A 17,152-nucleotide genomic window follows, 5' to 3' on the forward strand; every position below is an offset into this window, starting at 1 on the left:
CTGTGTGCTTTTCTGAGTGTCACTGATCATCCCATTTGACAGAAATTAGTGGCGGAACAAGACCCAATTTCAGCACTGAATCCCTACTGGCCTCTTAATCTCAAAGATTCAACAACTTTAATCTCGTAATAAGTTTGCTATCCTACTACAATTCGATCTATCTGCGGCCTTTGATGTTGTCCACCACGATATCCTAATTTACCAACTTTCTGAGATAGGCATTGATTCCACAATCTTAGACTGGTTCTTGAAATTTTTACGATCCCGCTCGTACACTGTTAACATGAATGGAGTCCGCTATGTGGTGTTCCCCAGGGATCACCCCTGTCCCCTATTCTTTTCAACATTTATATGTCTTCTTTGAAATTATTCCATCTATCTCCCTTTGAAACTCTATTTATATATGCAAATGACATCCTTGTCCTTCTCGAGATAGATTCGAACCTCACTAACCTCACCGAAAATATAACAGCTTGCATAACGAAACTCCAATCCTGGGCCCTCTCTGTACAAATGAAGCTGAATGAGTCCAAAACAAAACTACTCTGGCTTGGCCCAAAATTAGATCAGTTACCCACGCTCATTCCACTACCTTCTGGTCCCACACTGCAGATTGAATTCTCAAGCAAAGTTTTGGGCATCATTATTGACTCTACACTTTCCTTTAATGATCATCTCAACTCTCTGGTAAAAAATGTTTTTTCAGTCTTCACATGTTGAGGAAAGTGAGATCCTGCTTCCGTCAACAACATTTTGCTGTCCTTGTACAATCATTTTTTCCAGACTGGACTATTGTAATTCCATCTATCTAAGTCTAACTAAGAAAAATCTTCAAAGACTTCAGCGGATCCAGAACACTGCGGCTAGGTTGATCTTCGCAAAAAGCAAATTCGATCATGTTTCCCCACTTCTGTCAAAACTTCACTGGCTTCCGGTGATTTCTAGGATTCACTTTAAATGTACCTTCCTAATATTCAAGATCCTACATGGCATTCTTCCTCCCCTAATTCCACTATCCTGGAATTCTTCGAGACCTGACACTACCAGATCCACCCACATACTCAAACTATCTTTCCCCTCTTTAAAAGGCGTCATGTATGCAGCTAAATTAAGGAAATCCCTTTTCTTCAAATTCACTGAGCTTTGGAATAACCTCCGTGCCCCGCTGCGGAATCTAGGCTCATTCCAATTATTCCGAAAGCATCTGAAAACCTGGCTTTTCTCCAAAATGTTATCCTCTTCATAACCCCTAATTTCTTATTATGTCCTTCCCTCATTTATTGAATTACCTGTAAACTGTGCCGAGCTCTATCTTTATGGAGATGATGCGGTATACAAACTTAAGGTTTAGTTTAGTTTAGGATCTGTTTGCCTTTAAATCCTGATGGATTAAATGGTTTGATACTAAAAAATAATCTATTCTTGAGAATGATTGATGTACTTGGGAGCAGAATGTGAACTCTCGAGCATTAGAATTAAGAATCCGCCATATACGTATATATTATTTTCTTAATGTTATTAGTAGGTTCCCCTCTGTGGATTTAAGTAGACTATATTTCTAAGAGCTAATCACTGGGTGATAGAGATGCACTAATTAATTATGTAGTCTCCTCATTGGGTCAAGGGCCTATAAATCAGCAATCAGGCCGGGGTGAGCGGGAGTTGAAGTGGTTAGGTGGGAATTAAAGTCTAAACTGAGGGTTCCTGTGCTTATTAGTTGTACTTTATGCTGGTAGTATGGTAACTTTAAAATAGTCCCATTAAATGCTAACCTATGGAACTATAACAGAGACTATATTCTAAGAAAAACTATTCCTTAAACTGCTTATCTGAGTGAGCAGAGTAACTTATAATAAAGTCCTTGAAAGTTACCTATTTAACTCTGTTTACTTCCCCTCAAGTTTAAAAGCAGTTTCTTTAGCAGTTTCTTACCTGTGAAGATCTCTCCATTTCTGGAAGTCCTCTCACCTCTTTCCTCTCACATCTCCTGCAAATCTTTGCACATTTCTTCAAAGTAGTACTTGAACACTCAGAGCACACTATACATGCTTGGAGTGGTTCTGTGTTCAGCAGCAGACTGCAACATCTCCAACTAGGGAACCAGGGTCTAATGAGGCAGAGCATGATGCAGGTTTAGGCTCTTGCTTGCTTGGTGGTTTACCATCATCCATTATTCTGCCAAATTTTAATTGAGAGGCCATGCAATCTGTTTTGCAACTTCTCTGGTGCACAAATAAAGGTCTTATATAAGCTGATGAATAGGGATAGATAACACCAGATAAATTAGTGGGGAAATGGGAGGTCAGGGAATAGGGTGCCATTCAAAATGATGATCTCACTTCCTTCCCCTTTATATTCATGTTTTATAATGTTGTAATCCACCTGAGGCACTTACTAAAACGAAAAAGCCATTAAGCCACTTTTATTAATCTAAATTAGCAGTTCCAATAGTAATTAATGTAGTTAAGTCCATAATTTTGGGATAGCCTCTTAAACATATATTTTTTTTGTTCTTTTTCAATAGAGTCCACTACCTTCTGGTTATGACCGGTTGGAATTAGATGTGCTCCTTTTAGTAGGGACTGTTGGCCATGTATTGACCTTGGGATCAAGCAGTTTTATAGAAGAGGAGCACCAAACCTGGTATTTTCTTATTAATACACTTTGTCTGGCACTATCTCAACAAATATGCAGAAAATACTTTCTTGTAAAGGACTCCAATGTTCAGCTTAGTACTTCTAGGAGTAAAAGATATGGCGATGCCAATGAGTCCTTCTCATCTAAAGACTCTGATATATATACTTTGCCAGAGAGTGATTCTAAAATAAACAAGTTAAATACTTCTGGACTGTTTAAATGCTATGAAAAGTGGATCGCATTGGCAAGTCCCTGGGTTATTCTAATTTGCTGTCGGTTGCTTCGTTCCTTAAATCAAACAGGAGTTCAGTGGGCTCACCGACCAGACTTTGGACACTGGTTGACAAGGTATGTACAGTTGCTCTTTTAAATGCACATGTAACCGATAAACAATATGAAGCATTTTTCCTTTTGATTGTATTTTACTGAAAGTTTTCTGTATTTCTAAGGCTGAGTGAATTTTTTTTAGTTGTACTTTTGAGCTGATTTTCATTCTTTCCTAGTCTGTGTGAATTTCTGGACCGAACTAATATGTAAACAATTTTATTTCCATGAACAATCGAGGCCCTTTTTTTTTTTAAAATCTATTAAACAAGAGAGAAAATATGCGAGTGTACAAAAAGTTAATACAATAGAATGAATATAACCTCACAGTGTCAATGCAAGTAAGAAATTTTTGTTGGTTTTCTAGTTGATTAAACTTATAGCCTCCCAAAAGCTGATGCTTTCCCCTTCTCAAACAGGAACAGCGATATCCTTTTTCCCAGGCCCTTCGCACAACAAAAACTATGGATAAGCAGTTATCCCAGGACTAGTGCTACCCAATTCACGATTCGAATCGATTCACCGATTCACTTTGGATGAATCGATTTGAATCAATTCCTTTTCAAAAAAATTGGTCTCCTGATTCGGTGACTGAGTCACCGGCCAAGGATAACATGACCGATACCAAAGCAAAATGTTCCTACAGCGACCCTCCAGGCCAAAGTGAAGGAGAAGGCCGACGAGGTCAGATGACGTAGATTGTGATGCGCAGCGATTGTGGCAGCGGTGGGGGGGGCTGAGCTTGGTTTCACTTTTACTCCCTTCCCCTTCCTATCATCCTGCCCTTGCCGTGGCTCCTTCATGCACCAACGGCTGCCGCTGTGGAGAGAGTGATGACCTTATGCCTCCCACTGCCCCTCCCCTGCGGCTGCAGATGGTGGAAATGTCCAGTGGTGAAGGCGTGCCGGGGGAAGGAAGTGAGACCTGACTGCCAATCGGGTGCAGGTGGAAGCAGGCAGAGCGTTGCCATGGCAAGAAAGGGCGACCCAGGTGGATGCTTTGCGGTGCACGAGTCTGATTGCCCAGGGCGGGGGAGTTGCGCGCTGGTAAGCTGTTTTTTAACTTGTTGCTCTCGTGTGGCAGTTGTCTTTTTCTCGCTCAAATTTAATTTTAACCCAACGACTCTATTTACTAATAAGGCTCTGCTCTTGCAATAGTCGACTCCTGAGGTTTGCATGTGAAAATGGACAAGCGCGCAAAGCAATTTATGCGGTTTTAGTAGGCAGTGCAACTTTCAGATAGGTGCTATACTTTGGCAAAATATGCTGCTTCCCTTTGATTAGCGATTAACGCACGTGCACTGCGCTCTGCGCCAAGAGGTGCTTAGGAGTAATGGCAATCACACATATATTACCAGTTCAATATTATAATTTATTTATTTATTAATGTTAACATGTCTCAGAAATCATATGTGTGATGGAGTCCCATCAGGCGTGAAATTTGCACCTCTCCTGATGGTCTCTCTGAGTCTATACTGGTCCGTTCCTTTTATATTTTTCACAAGGCAGTATGACATCACACTTGTCAGCCAATCCATTAACAGAGGCTGTCCTTACGTTTGAACAAAGAACTTCCTTTTGACATAGAAATAAAAGTTTCAGAAATCATATTTTTTGTTTACATTCATTTCTGAATGTACATAAACCCATTATTACATATCCAATATTCTTTTTGTCATTCTCAAAAAGGTGAAATCGAACAGCTTGTCTGTGTCAGATGCAAAACTTGCTATGGAAAACTGTCACTAACACACACAGAAGACCCAGAACCCTTCCTATACTAGAGTTCAGAGGGTTTCCATGGTAACAGTGTTCCTGGCTTTAACCTAACCATTTCCAGATGTTGCCTCAGGATTTCTTCTTAGAGTTTCTTACATCTTGTATATATATAAAACATTTAAGTATAAGTACAGATCATTTCCTCACATCTCATTCATAGCATCCATCATTCATTCGAGGCCCCATTCACACATCCAACACAGTATATTGCATTCATACTTAATATATGTTATATTCCATTTTGGAATATGGAGTCTAATATGCTCTTCCTAACCGGCCTAAGCTCATCTGTTATCATTTAGAACCATGAGGCTCAAAGTGGGAAAAACCTGAACGAAGAGAACAAAGAACAGACAGAAAGTCACTGACCCCAAAATGGAGTCATTAGAGTTCTTTACCTGATTTCCTCTATGATTCTGGCCCACCTAACACCTTACACAATTAGTGAATTCCCCTTTTCCTATGCTATATATCGGTTTCCTGATCTTTTATTATCCTGACTTTTTCAAAGTTTTAAATGTGTTTGCATGTATATAAACCCCCTGATCAGGACTAGGAAGGTCTCTGTCATGCCCTGCTAACCCTTCTGCGTAGTATGCACCAACTCAGGCCTCTTCATCTTTCATCATAAGGAAGTAACATTTCAGAATGGTTAGGCGTGCTAAACCCAGTACGCATTACACTCCTTGGACAAATGTTTTTTTTTTTTTTATCAGTGGCGCATGGTCCGTCAATTAAGATCATTTTTGGACCAATACAAACTGATCAAGATAGTCCATGATTACAAAAAGACTTGATTATTGCAATTCGCTGTTTCCAGATATTACTTTAGGCATGAAAGGATTGCATTTGGTCCAAAATACAGCTGTCCACATCACCCCTCTTCTCAAGTCATGCCATTGGCTTCCTGTTTTCGCATCTGAGTCAGTTGAGGAAGGAAGGAGAGAGAGAGAGAGAGAGAGAGGCATAGAAAGACCTGGAAGAAAAGAGAACAAATGCTGGACATGGGGGGAGGCATGCCTTTAGGGATAGGGGGGCCCTGGTGTAGAAGTACATGGAGGAAGGAGGGTTCAAAAAGATGTGCATATATCGGACTGGGGGGAGGGAGGGGGATTGAAATAATGGGTCTAAAAACAGAGGAGAGGGAGATAGATGATTGACAAGGGAATTTAAGGAGGGAAGGAACAGAAAGGGAGAGAAGATGGACACAAGGGATGGTGTGGAGGGGGGTGGGTATAGAGACACTGGATAGGAGGGTAGTTGGGAAGAGAAAGGGAGAGATGGTGGACCCTCGGGTGGTGGGGAAGGAGGGAGAGATGCTGGATGAAACAGTAGTTGAGAAAAGGAGAGATGGTGGATCTGGGGATGGTGGGGGTCCATCGCTGCAGCTGCGGTTATGGAGATGAAAAAAAGGAAAGATGCCAGACCTCCAGGGGAGGGAAGGGAAACGGAAGGTGAAGGCAGAGATGGAAGATGGATGGTTATCAAGAGAAATAAGGAAACGACAAATGGGTGGGAGACCCTGGCAAGCGAGTTATCAGAAAACAACCAAAGTCTGGGTCCAACATGATTTAAATAATGACCAGACAACAAAAGCTAGTAAAAATAATTTTATTTTCTATTTTATGATTACAATATGTCAGATTTGAAATGTATATCCTGCCAGAGCTGGTGTTAGACCGCGAACGTGAGCTAGGATTTAACAGAGAGGAAATGTCTTTTTTGTTTGTTTGTTTATACCACAGCGCCAGTGTGGGTAGGAGAGGGCAAAGGGGGTGAAGAGGCTATAAAAGGGGTGAAGAGACTATAAAATAAACCCAATTGGGCAGGAAAATCGAATCGAAAAATCGATTCAATAGGCTGAATCGAATCAAATCGAAATTCTTTTTCCTGAATCGGGCAGCACTACCTAGGACAAGCAGGTAGCTATTCTCAATATGTGGGTGATGCAATCCAGGGATTTGCTTGAAGAACTTTAAAAAGTTTATGACTGCCACACTGCGCATGCGCGAGTGCATTCCCACCCGACGCAGGGCACGCGTCTCCTCACTTCTCAGTTTTCTGCGGAGCCGAGAAGTCCTATTCGACGTTCTGCGCTAAACTCAGTTCTACTTTGTGCCTTCTCTCACCGCAGCTCGTGTTTTATTTTTTACAGGGTCACTGTGTTTCTTTGCACGTTTTCATTAAAAAAAAAAAAGCTTAATTTAAAAAAATATTTTTATTGAAAATTTTATATATTACAAACATACACTCCAAACAGAACAACAGTACAAAGTCAACAGCAGACAATGCAAGGACCTCCGGGTTGATCCTTCAAGGAGGCCTAAAATATCCAAAACACCTCCCTCACGCCAGCACTCCAGTGTCAAAAGTTCAGGAGTGAACTTCTGGCTCTATGGGACAGACCTTCTCATACAGAGGTCCAAATTCTCTGAAATTTCCTCCAGGGACCTGGGCCACCCATACGTGCATCCAGGTATTCAAATTTTAATAAGGTAAACATTTCATTTCTCCACATCGTTACCATAGGTGCCTCAGGTTGACGCCACAACACAAGGATACATTTTCTGGCCAATAAGGATGCTTTGTGTATCAGCAAATTACCCCCTCTAGACAAGCGCAATGTAGTAACTTGAGAAAAAACTAAAATATCCGCCCACAGAGGAATCTGCTTACTCAATATAGTTTGTAAATACAGAGCAACAAAAGACCAAAAGGTCTGAAGTCAGTCACAGGACCAAAACATATGAAGCAGGCCCGCTGGGGTGGACTGGCACTTAGGACACCGGGCATGTGATGCAAACCCAGAAACATAGGCCCGGTATGGAGACACATACAGCCGCAGAAGAAACTTGTATTGCTATTCTTGCAAAACTATAGAACGAATCAGCCACGGCAGATGTTTCATAAGAAGGCGGAGGCCCTCCCTTGTGACTTGCTCAGAGGGAGACAAATCCTGGTTCCACACAGCTGCCACACCCTCATAGTCCTAGGGAGCACTAAAACTCCCCAAACTGGTTTGATGGAAAGACAAACTAGTCCTGGTCAAGCGGGATAGAGTCAGAGTCTCACTCACCATATCCGCCATGTCGTCATTCAAAGTGGCAGCATCTAAAGAGAGGAGGTAGTGAGAGACTTGACAATAGTAAAGCCAATCAGTGGCCTCCAGGAAACCCTCCACTTGCAAGTCCTGAAAAGAACGAGGCACTCCCTCCGGCATCACCGCATCACACACATAACAAAGTCCCCGAGCACTCCAGCGCTGTAAGTACCTTTTTGAAGCATCAGGGTCCAGATCTCGATTACCCCAGAGGGGCAGCAAAACTGTAGACGTAAACAGCAAATGCATGCGCTTGCATAACCATTGCCAACATTGTCTCATGGATCGCAACAAAGGATGATTTCTAGTGGGGAAAATTTGTTGTGGGTGCTTCGCATGAAGATAATAGAGCAGATGGGTAGATGCCATCGATTGTTGGTCAAGAGTGACAGGAGTGTAAAGTTGGGTGTTTTTTATCCAGTAAACCAGGTGTCTGAGAAGGCAGGCTATGTTGTATCACCTCAGGTCCGGCAGTGCCATTCCCCACACCCTACAGGCAGAGACAGTTGAGTAAGTGTCATGCGGGGCTTTCTATTATTCCAGAGAAATTTGCGTAATACAGAGTGATACGTACCAATATCCTTATTAGTAATATACATAGGAAAAGTCTGCATCACACCCACCCACTGGGGAAACAGAACTATTTTAAAGAGAGCTATACGCCCCCTCAATGACAGTGGAAAACGGGTCCACATACCCAAGAGGTCTCTGGTTCTCCCCAATAACACCGTGGAATTTTCTCGGTAAGCCTGAGCTAAATGACAAGTGATATAAACCCCCAAATATTTTAGTTTATGTGCTACCTTTCACAAAGGGAAGGGAAGAGACCAGTCTGCATAAATGGCCAGAGCCTCCGACTTATCCAGATTTAATTTGAAACCAGACACCTCCCCATAAATCCCAATCAACTGCAAGACCCACGGAAGAGACCGGCCCGGCCGAGTCAGCAATAGTAAGATATCATCCACAAATGCCAGACAACGCACCTCCTCCCGCCCCACTGATAACTCCGAGACCAACCCATCCTCTTGAATTCGTCGCAACAAAGGCTCCAAAGAAAGAATAAACAATAAAGGGGAGAGGGGACAGCCCTGGGGGGTACCATGCTCCACAGAAAAATAAGCTGAAACCTGACCATTAACCAACACTGCCAAGCTAGGATAGGTGTACAAGAGGCGTACCATATCCAGGAAAGGACCCCCCAACCCAAATCTGTCCAATACTTCAAACAAATAGTCCCAATCTACACAATCAGATGCTTTACGGGCATCAAGACTGATCAAAAGAGCTGGAAGAGAGTGAGTAGCACTATGGCCCAAAGCTGCCATCACCTTATGAACATTCCAGATTTCCTGCCTCCCTCGGACAAAACCAACTTGATCAGGGTCCATTAACTCGGGCAGCAAAACAGAAAGACGATTGGCCAAAATTTTAGCCAGAAGCTTCAATTCATAGTTAATCAATGAAATGGGAATAAGAATATACAATAAGAATCCACGAAGGCCAGGTTCTTACCAGGTTTAGGAATCAACACAACATGTGCACGATTAGCATGGATAGGAAAAGTCCCCTGAGACACTACCCTAGCGAAAAAGGCCTCCAAGGGGCCCTCAATATGACCCTGAAAGTGACGATAAAAAATCTCAGCAAGTCGGTCCCGATCAGTAATAAAGGACTGGTTATGTCAAAGCCCCTTACAAAAATGAGGGCCCTGCCAAGGGTGGACCAGCCTTGCCAACAATTTGCCCGAACGATTCCCATATCTATAAAATCGTTGTTTAAAAAATTGGTGGGATTTTAGAACCTGTAACGCCACCCTAGCAACCTGAAGGGAGTCCCTATCCACTAAACTTCTAGAAGCAATCCATTTGCGCTTAAAAACCGCAATGTTGCAATGTAAATATAACAATTTCCGCGAATAGGCTTTCTGCTTCTTGGCCACATAGGCAATAGTTTTCCCCCAGAGAACCGTCTTTGCAGCTTACCATAAAAGCAAGGGATGGAGTATTATCCAACAAATATTGTTCCCAACATTTAAGAATATGCTCCCTGGAACCGGTGTCCCAATAGAGATAACGAGGAAATCTCCACTGATCCGGTGAGGCCCCAAATTGAACCCCCCTTAACCTCCACGCACATAGGAACATGATCAGATACAGTAGGGGTCCCAATCTCCTCTCAAGTCACCCGGGAAAGAAAAGAAGAGGACACCAAGACATAGTCTATGCGAGACATAGTGGGATGATCCCGAGCCACATGGGTGAAGTCTTTATCCACTGGTTGGTAAAGCCGCCAAACATCTACCAAGTTCAACATCTGACAAAACTGGGCAAAGTCCTGCGCTGGTCGAAAGTCAGAGGGAGATGCCCCCCCCCCCCTACAAAACAATCCATATCAGGGTCCAAAACCACATTAAAATCACCAAACATCAGAAGAGGAAGATTTTGAAAGGTAGCACATAAACCAATAATCTGTTGGAAAAAGTCCATATTAAAGACATTCTGAGCATAAACATTAGCAATCACCAATTCTTGACCCTGGACCTCCAGGTGAAGAAACAGGTACCTTCCCCCTGGGTCAGTAACAACCCTATGGACAGTATAAGGAAGATATTTACTTAATAGGATTGCCACTCCTGCGTTATGGGTAGTGCCTGTGGAATAGTAGACCTCTTTAACCCAACCCCAGGCCAATTTATCATGTTCTCCATCAGATAAGTGAGTTTCCTGAAGACAGGCAATATGCATGTGTTGTTTTTTTTTAGAAGTTGTAAGATTTTGGAGCGCTTCACCTGCAAGTTGATACCTGCTACATTCCACGAACAGGCTTGTAATGCGGAATCAGCCAGTTTCAAACCACCAAAGAACAAAAAACAGATACCAAGACAGGTACAAAGGGGTCCAATGCCCAGTCCTCACCAGACCCCCCCAGACCAGCAGATCCACAGTAAACCCCTGCAGTTCCTCCCAAGACAACCAAACCCAGACACTGGAGTGCAAACCCCCAGGGCCCAACCACAAGGGGTCCCCCCAACCCACACCCATCCCAAAACATACCCCCAAAAACCTGATTTCACAGCAATCGTCCCAACCTCAGCCCCACTCACAGAAAACTAAGCCAATTGCCCAAAACTACAAGAGCACCCCCCACAATCAACCCGTACCCCATCACCCCAACCATCACACGCTCTAATCATTCAAAACCGCACACCAGCACCAGCCAGCCACTCATGCAAACACACCAACTAGCATACAAGCAACAACATCAGTGGCTCACCATCCATACCAACCACTGCCAGTCCACCATAATGGGAGCCAACCAAAAGTCAAGAGTCCCCTGTAGAGGAAGCTACTGTCTCTGGCCGCCTGCGACGGTCCACCTGGGGGGCCACTGCAATACCCAGCGTGGATACAAAAGTAAGGGTCTCACTGGGAGAATCAAAAATTTGCGCTTTGCCCTCCCGCTGGATCCGAAGGCGAGCGGGATAGAGGAGAGCAAACTTCATTTTATTGTCAAACAGCACTGAACAGATGGGGGTGAATTCCTTCCTATGTGCTGCCATCAAAGGTGAGTAGTCTTGGAAACAAAAAGAGTGGGCAAAAAGATGGCAGATGAGCTTAAATGTGGAGAAATGTAAGGTCTTGCACATAGGGAAAGGGAACCCCATGTATAGCTATACGATGGGAGGGAGGGTACTGGGGGAAGGCAACCTTGAAAAAGACCTGGGGGTATTGGTGGATAAAACAGTGAAGCTGGCGGCACAATGTGCAGCGGCCTCAAAGAAAGCAAACATAATGTTGGGCATTATCAAAAAAGGTATCACTACCAGAATGAAGGGAGTTATCCTGCCACTGTATCGAGCAATGGTGCGCCCACATCTGGAATACTGCGTACAATACTGGTCGCCGTACCTTAAGAAGGATATGGTGATACTCGAGAGGGTCCAGAGGAGAGCAACAAGGATGATAAAGGGCATGGAGAACCTTTCATATGCTGAAAAGTTGGACAAGCTGGGGCTCTTTACCCTGGAAAAGCGGAGACTTAGAGGGGACATGATAGAGACTTATAAAATCATGAAAGGCATAGAGAAGGTGGAGAGGGACAGATTCTTCAGACTAGCGGGGACAACAAGAGGTCATTCAGAAAAACTGAGAGGAGACAGATTCAAAACGAATGCAAGGAAGTTCTTCTTCACTCAGAGAGTGGTGGACACCTGGAACGTGCTTCCAGGAGAGGTGATAAGACAGAGTACAATACTGGGGTTCAAAAAGGGACTGGATGACTTCCTGGAAGAGAAGGGGATTGCAGGGTACAGATAGAGGGTTACTTTACAGGATATTAAATGAATAGGGTATGAACGTTTTAGGTTAGGAGCACTTACAAGTCATGGACCTGGGAGGCCGCCGCGGGAGTGGACTGCCGGGCACGATGGACCCCTGGTCTGACCCGGCAGGGGCAATGCTTATGTTCTTATGTTTTCGTGGCATAATCCTGTGCCTGCCCAGATCACCTGTAGAATTGCAGTTTTATGGGCAAAGTTTAAGATTTTTAAGATTACCATGCTGGGTCAGGATCCCTTGGGCCCCAGCCAATGAGCACGTTCCACTCGGAGCTTCCCCAAACGGGGATCCAGGGAAATGGACTAGGGAGCCACACTTCCAGAAACCCAATCAACTCTGCGTCAGCAATACATTCAGGCAACCCCACCAGCTTCAAATTATTATGGCGGGCTCTGTTTTTCAAATCATCCACCTTTGGGTCAGTTGGGCTATCTGCTTCTCCATGCGGGCAGCACTGGAGTCTAGGGGAGAAAGCCGATCTTCCATGGCACTCACCCAGGCCTGAGTCTCATCAAGCTCCAGTCCCATGCTGTCCAGCCTTTCATGAGCTTAACTGCTGTAGCTTTTTGTCAACAGCAGTCTCCACCACCGCCGCTATTTCTGCCACGAGGTTGGTCACCCACAGGGGGTTAGCTGCAGGGGCCGAAGGACTGGTGACAGACGCCATCTTAGGCTCAAGGGGCTTACCATGCTCCCGCTCCCTGCAGATCGGTTTAGATGCCATAAATAGCCCGGGGGAGCTCCAAAAAAACAGGCAGCACCAGCAGGAAACAATCTCCTCACTGGCCGCACCAACACTGTGGCAATATTGCGGCTTGTAGCAGACAATTAGGGGGTTCGAGGATGGGAGCAAAGCCTCTCAGCATCTGCTCAACCGCATGATGTCACCAGAAGTAAACAACTTAATTTTATTTTTCTTTTGTGTCACAGCAGGGCCTGCCTCACGGCTTCAGCGGGCTATTTTTCCGTTTATGTCCCGGCCAATCACAGGCTTCAAGAAGTGTAGCCGGTTCCAGCGCGCAATCTTCCTCACTGACTCACATAGGTGGTGTGTTCAGCATTTGGGACCTGACCATCGTCTGGAGTCGTGTCCCCGCTGTGCTACCCTTCAACCTCGAGTCATCAAACGTCGTCAAGTTCAGGTGGAGAAACTCTTTGGCGGTATGGATCCACTTTCCCCAGTCTCGACCTCAAATCTGGTCAAGCTTCTCACAAGGGTTCCACCTTCTGCCTCGACCTCAGCCTCGACCAGACAGACATTAGACCCTGAAGAGTGGTCATTGGCTCTCTGGGCTTCCAAAGACATTGTTGGACGTTGGGGGATGTTCGATGTTTGATTTAATGGTAATGGCACGTATCAAGAAAGCGCTTCAGTTTTTCAGCTGAAAATGGAAAATCTGAAGTGCAGGGCTGAACACACTAGTGTAATCATGGGCGAAGTTCAGACTGGTCCGTTGCATATCATCTCACCCAGGGAGGGTGATCCTCATGGCCCCAGATTGGCCCAGCCATCCTTGATATGCGCATCTATAATGCCTACAAGTGGATAAATGTCTCCAGCTCCAGGTGTATCCGGACTTTCTCACACAGGGGCTAATTACTCTAGAATATCCGGGTCACCTGGGTGTTATGGCATGGCTCTTGAATTTGCTGTGCTAGCCATAAAAGGACATTCAGAAGTCATTACCACCCCACTGAAGGCCAAGAAATCATCCACTCTTTCGACATATGCCAAGACGTAGAATAATTTTCAGTGCTGCATTTGCCAAGGCATGGGATACTTTTCAGCACTGGTGAAATAAGAAGAATGTGGAGGACAATAGAGCCCCACTATGATTGATACTGGCCTTTCTTCAAGAGGGCCTGGACAAGGGATTAGCAGTGGCATTCCTTAAGGTGCAGATGGCAGGCCTGGCTTGTTAAGTGGTTTGAAGTACAGTAAAACCTTGGTTTGCGAGCATAATTCATTCCAGAAGCATTGCTTGTAATCCAAAGCACTTGCATATCAAAGCGAATTTCCCCATAGGAAATAATGGAAACTCAGACGATTCGTTCCACAACCCAAAAACTTTAATACAAAATACTATACGTACTTGTATTGCAAGACCTCGCTCTTTTAGAGCAGTCACTACACTCCCGCAGCGTCAGAGAGAACCATCGGCTTAGTTGTGATGATGCAATGCGTGTATACTGTATGTACTCGTATTGCAAGACTTTGCTCGTTTAGAACAGTCATTGCACTCTTGCATCGTCAGAGAGAGAAGAACCATCAGCTCAGTTGTGATGTGTGTATACTGTATGTACTTGTATTGCAAGACATTGCTTGTATAGCAAGTTAAAATTTGATCAAATGTTTTGCTTGTCTTGCAAAACGCTTGCAAACCAAGTTACTTGCAATCCAAGGTTTTACTGTATATCCTTGTTTTTCTTCATTGTAACTCTATTTTTTTTAACTAGTAATAATTTTAACTTGTAATAATTGCAAAAATAATAAAATAAAATAAAGATCTCAATCTGTATACTCTAGAGAAAAACCGGGAGAGAGGCGATATGATAGAGACATTATGTGAGAGCCTGTGTTGTGAATCTGTTGATAGGACCACTCCAAAACCCACACACATAACTTAAAAACTTGTCTTATGGACCCAGCACTCCCTTTGATTTTATTGGGAGACATTAATCAGGTACTTGACCCCAACTTGGATAGAACAGGACCAGGTTTCTCTCAGTCGTCTGGTCTAACTAGAGGCCTTCTTTGTGACACCTTGGCCTGATTGATCCCTGGTGTCTCTTGCATCCTACCGAGAGAGATTTTACCCATCAGTCACGAGCACATAACACCTTTTGAGAGAACAGACGCTGCCCCATCCTAGGCAACCACCAGCAGTGATCAGCCATGCCTCCGCTGGTCCCGCCTCGCAGCGATCTCCAGTCACCACACGCAGGTAGGAAGGGCGTCTGCTGAAAATGAACCGTTCCAGGCCTTTAGGTTAGTAGACAGTTATGCTGTGATTCTATAACTGTCAAATTCCTCCTATCCAAGATGTTTTCTGACTCGTCCAAGTGAAAATTAAAAGAAAAAAGTACAGAACCCTGTAAAACTATGAATAAGGTAGATGAAAGGAACAAAATAAAGTAGAAACCAACAAAATAAAACTAAAAACTTAAAAATATAAGAGAGACACTGAAGCCCAGGTCTTCCTCAGGCAACATTCTAGAACAGAATTCTTGGCTGCTAGGGATTTTTATTTATCTTTTATGTTATAAAACTTGGGCAAGCGGGGTAATCTACTCTGAATCGATTCCTGTTCACATTTCTCAAGTTCAAAATCAAAGATTTAGTCAGTTCCCTGTCACTCATCGATTTGTTCATGACTACGCAGAGTCAGGCCCTTGGCAAATTTCGATATTAATTACTTCGATATTAATTACTTCTAAATCAGTGGTTCCCAACCCTGTCCTGGAGGACCACCAGGCCAGTCGGGTTTTCAGGATAGCCCTAATGAATATGCATGAGAGAGATCTGCATATAATGGAGGTGTCAGGCATGCAAATCTGCTCCATGCATATTCATTAGAGCTATCCTGAAAACTCGACTGGCCTAGTGGTCCTCCAGGACAGGGTTGGGGACCACTGTTCTAAGTTGTATACAAAAAGACATTTGTTGAAACAAGTTTGTTATTCTAATTCCTTATTGGATTCAGACTATTATGGGTCTAATATTAGATTTTGTAATTTAGAAGGGTATTATACGAATATTCGTTCAATTAGAAATAAATCTTATGTGGTTCATGACTGGTTATAAGAGGCCAATCCAGATTTTGTATTTTTAACAGAAACTTGGTTGGTTTCAGATACCGATCCAGTTATTAACAAACTTTTACCTCATGGCTTTAAAATTATACCGTTATCTAGGGTCACTAAAGGCTCCTTTTACGAAGCCGCGTTAGCAGTTTAACGTGCGTAATAGCGCGTGCTAAACTGCTGTCCACACTAGATGCTAATGCCAGCATTGAGCTGGCGTTAGTTCTAGCTGCGTAGCACGGGTTTAGTGTGCGCTAAAAAGCTACGTGCACTAAAACTGATAACGCAGCTTCGCAAAAGGAGCCCTAAGAGAGGGGGTGGAGTAGCAATTATTCTAAAGGATAAGTTTGATTTTGTAAAACTTGATTCCAAATCCAACTCAGATTATGAAATTATTTCTTGTAGACTATCTTCTAAATGTCTGGATACTTCTCTTGTTGTCACTTTATTTTACATTCCTCCAAAAAAATGGCATACTGTGAAGGAAGATTTTTATAATTTTCTTTCATTAAATTCCACCAGAGGTTCTTATAATTTGCTATTGGGAGATATTAAAATTCACTTAGATCAAGTGGATGATGTTGAAGTTAAGGATTTGTTTACTTTTCTATCCTTATTAAGTTTGTTTTTACCTATTTCGAAAAAAACACATCAAAAAGGGCATCATATTGATTTGGTTACTTTTTCCTCCATAGATATTTCTTTACCACAAATTGAGCTGTTTGAAGCTAGGTGGGCTGACTTCATTTGGTCTGAACATTGTTTGTGTGAATTATAAATTAGATGTCAGAAAAAATTAACCACATATCAATATGCTGATAATTCTGACAATAGAATAATAATTGCTAGTAGAGGAACAGTTAATCCAGTAGAATTCTGGGCACATTATGAATTAAAGAAGGAATTAGATTGTGCTGATAAATTTTTATCAGAGTGGAATAGTTTTAGGGACCTGACTTTAGATACCATTGCACCATTGAAAACGTACTCAAAAAGATCAAGATCCATTAATAAATGGTATGATGAGGAACTGTTATTATTCAAGAGAAAATTACGGAAAATGGAAAAATTGTGGTTAAAATCGGGTAAACGGGAGGATAAGGTTTCCTGGAGACATAAACTGAAAGAATATAAACATTTAATTATTGACAATCAAGCCAAATATTATG

The 17,152-nt window shown here is 43.1% G+C and overlaps 1 protein-coding gene across 3 annotated transcripts in view; it reads left to right on the forward strand.

Annotated features, from left to right (window-relative positions):
* The window catches only part of PIGG (phosphatidylinositol glycan anchor biosynthesis class G), a 327,814-nt gene that overhangs the window by 192,984 nt on the left and 117,678 nt on the right, over window positions 1–17,152 (forward strand). For all 3 annotated transcript variants that reach the window (XM_033916790.1, XM_033916782.1, XM_033916796.1), the window contains one exon: window positions 2,525–2,985. In XM_033916790.1, the coding sequence (XP_033772681.1) occupies window positions 2,525–2,985 (461 nt within the window). The remainder of the gene's footprint in view (window positions 1–2,524; window positions 2,986–17,152) is intronic.

Source organism: Geotrypetes seraphini, chromosome 1 (assembly GCF_902459505.1).
Source record: "Geotrypetes seraphini chromosome 1, aGeoSer1.1, whole genome shotgun sequence".
In the NCBI taxonomy this organism is placed as follows: Eukaryota; Metazoa; Chordata; class Amphibia; order Gymnophiona; family Dermophiidae; genus Geotrypetes; species Geotrypetes seraphini.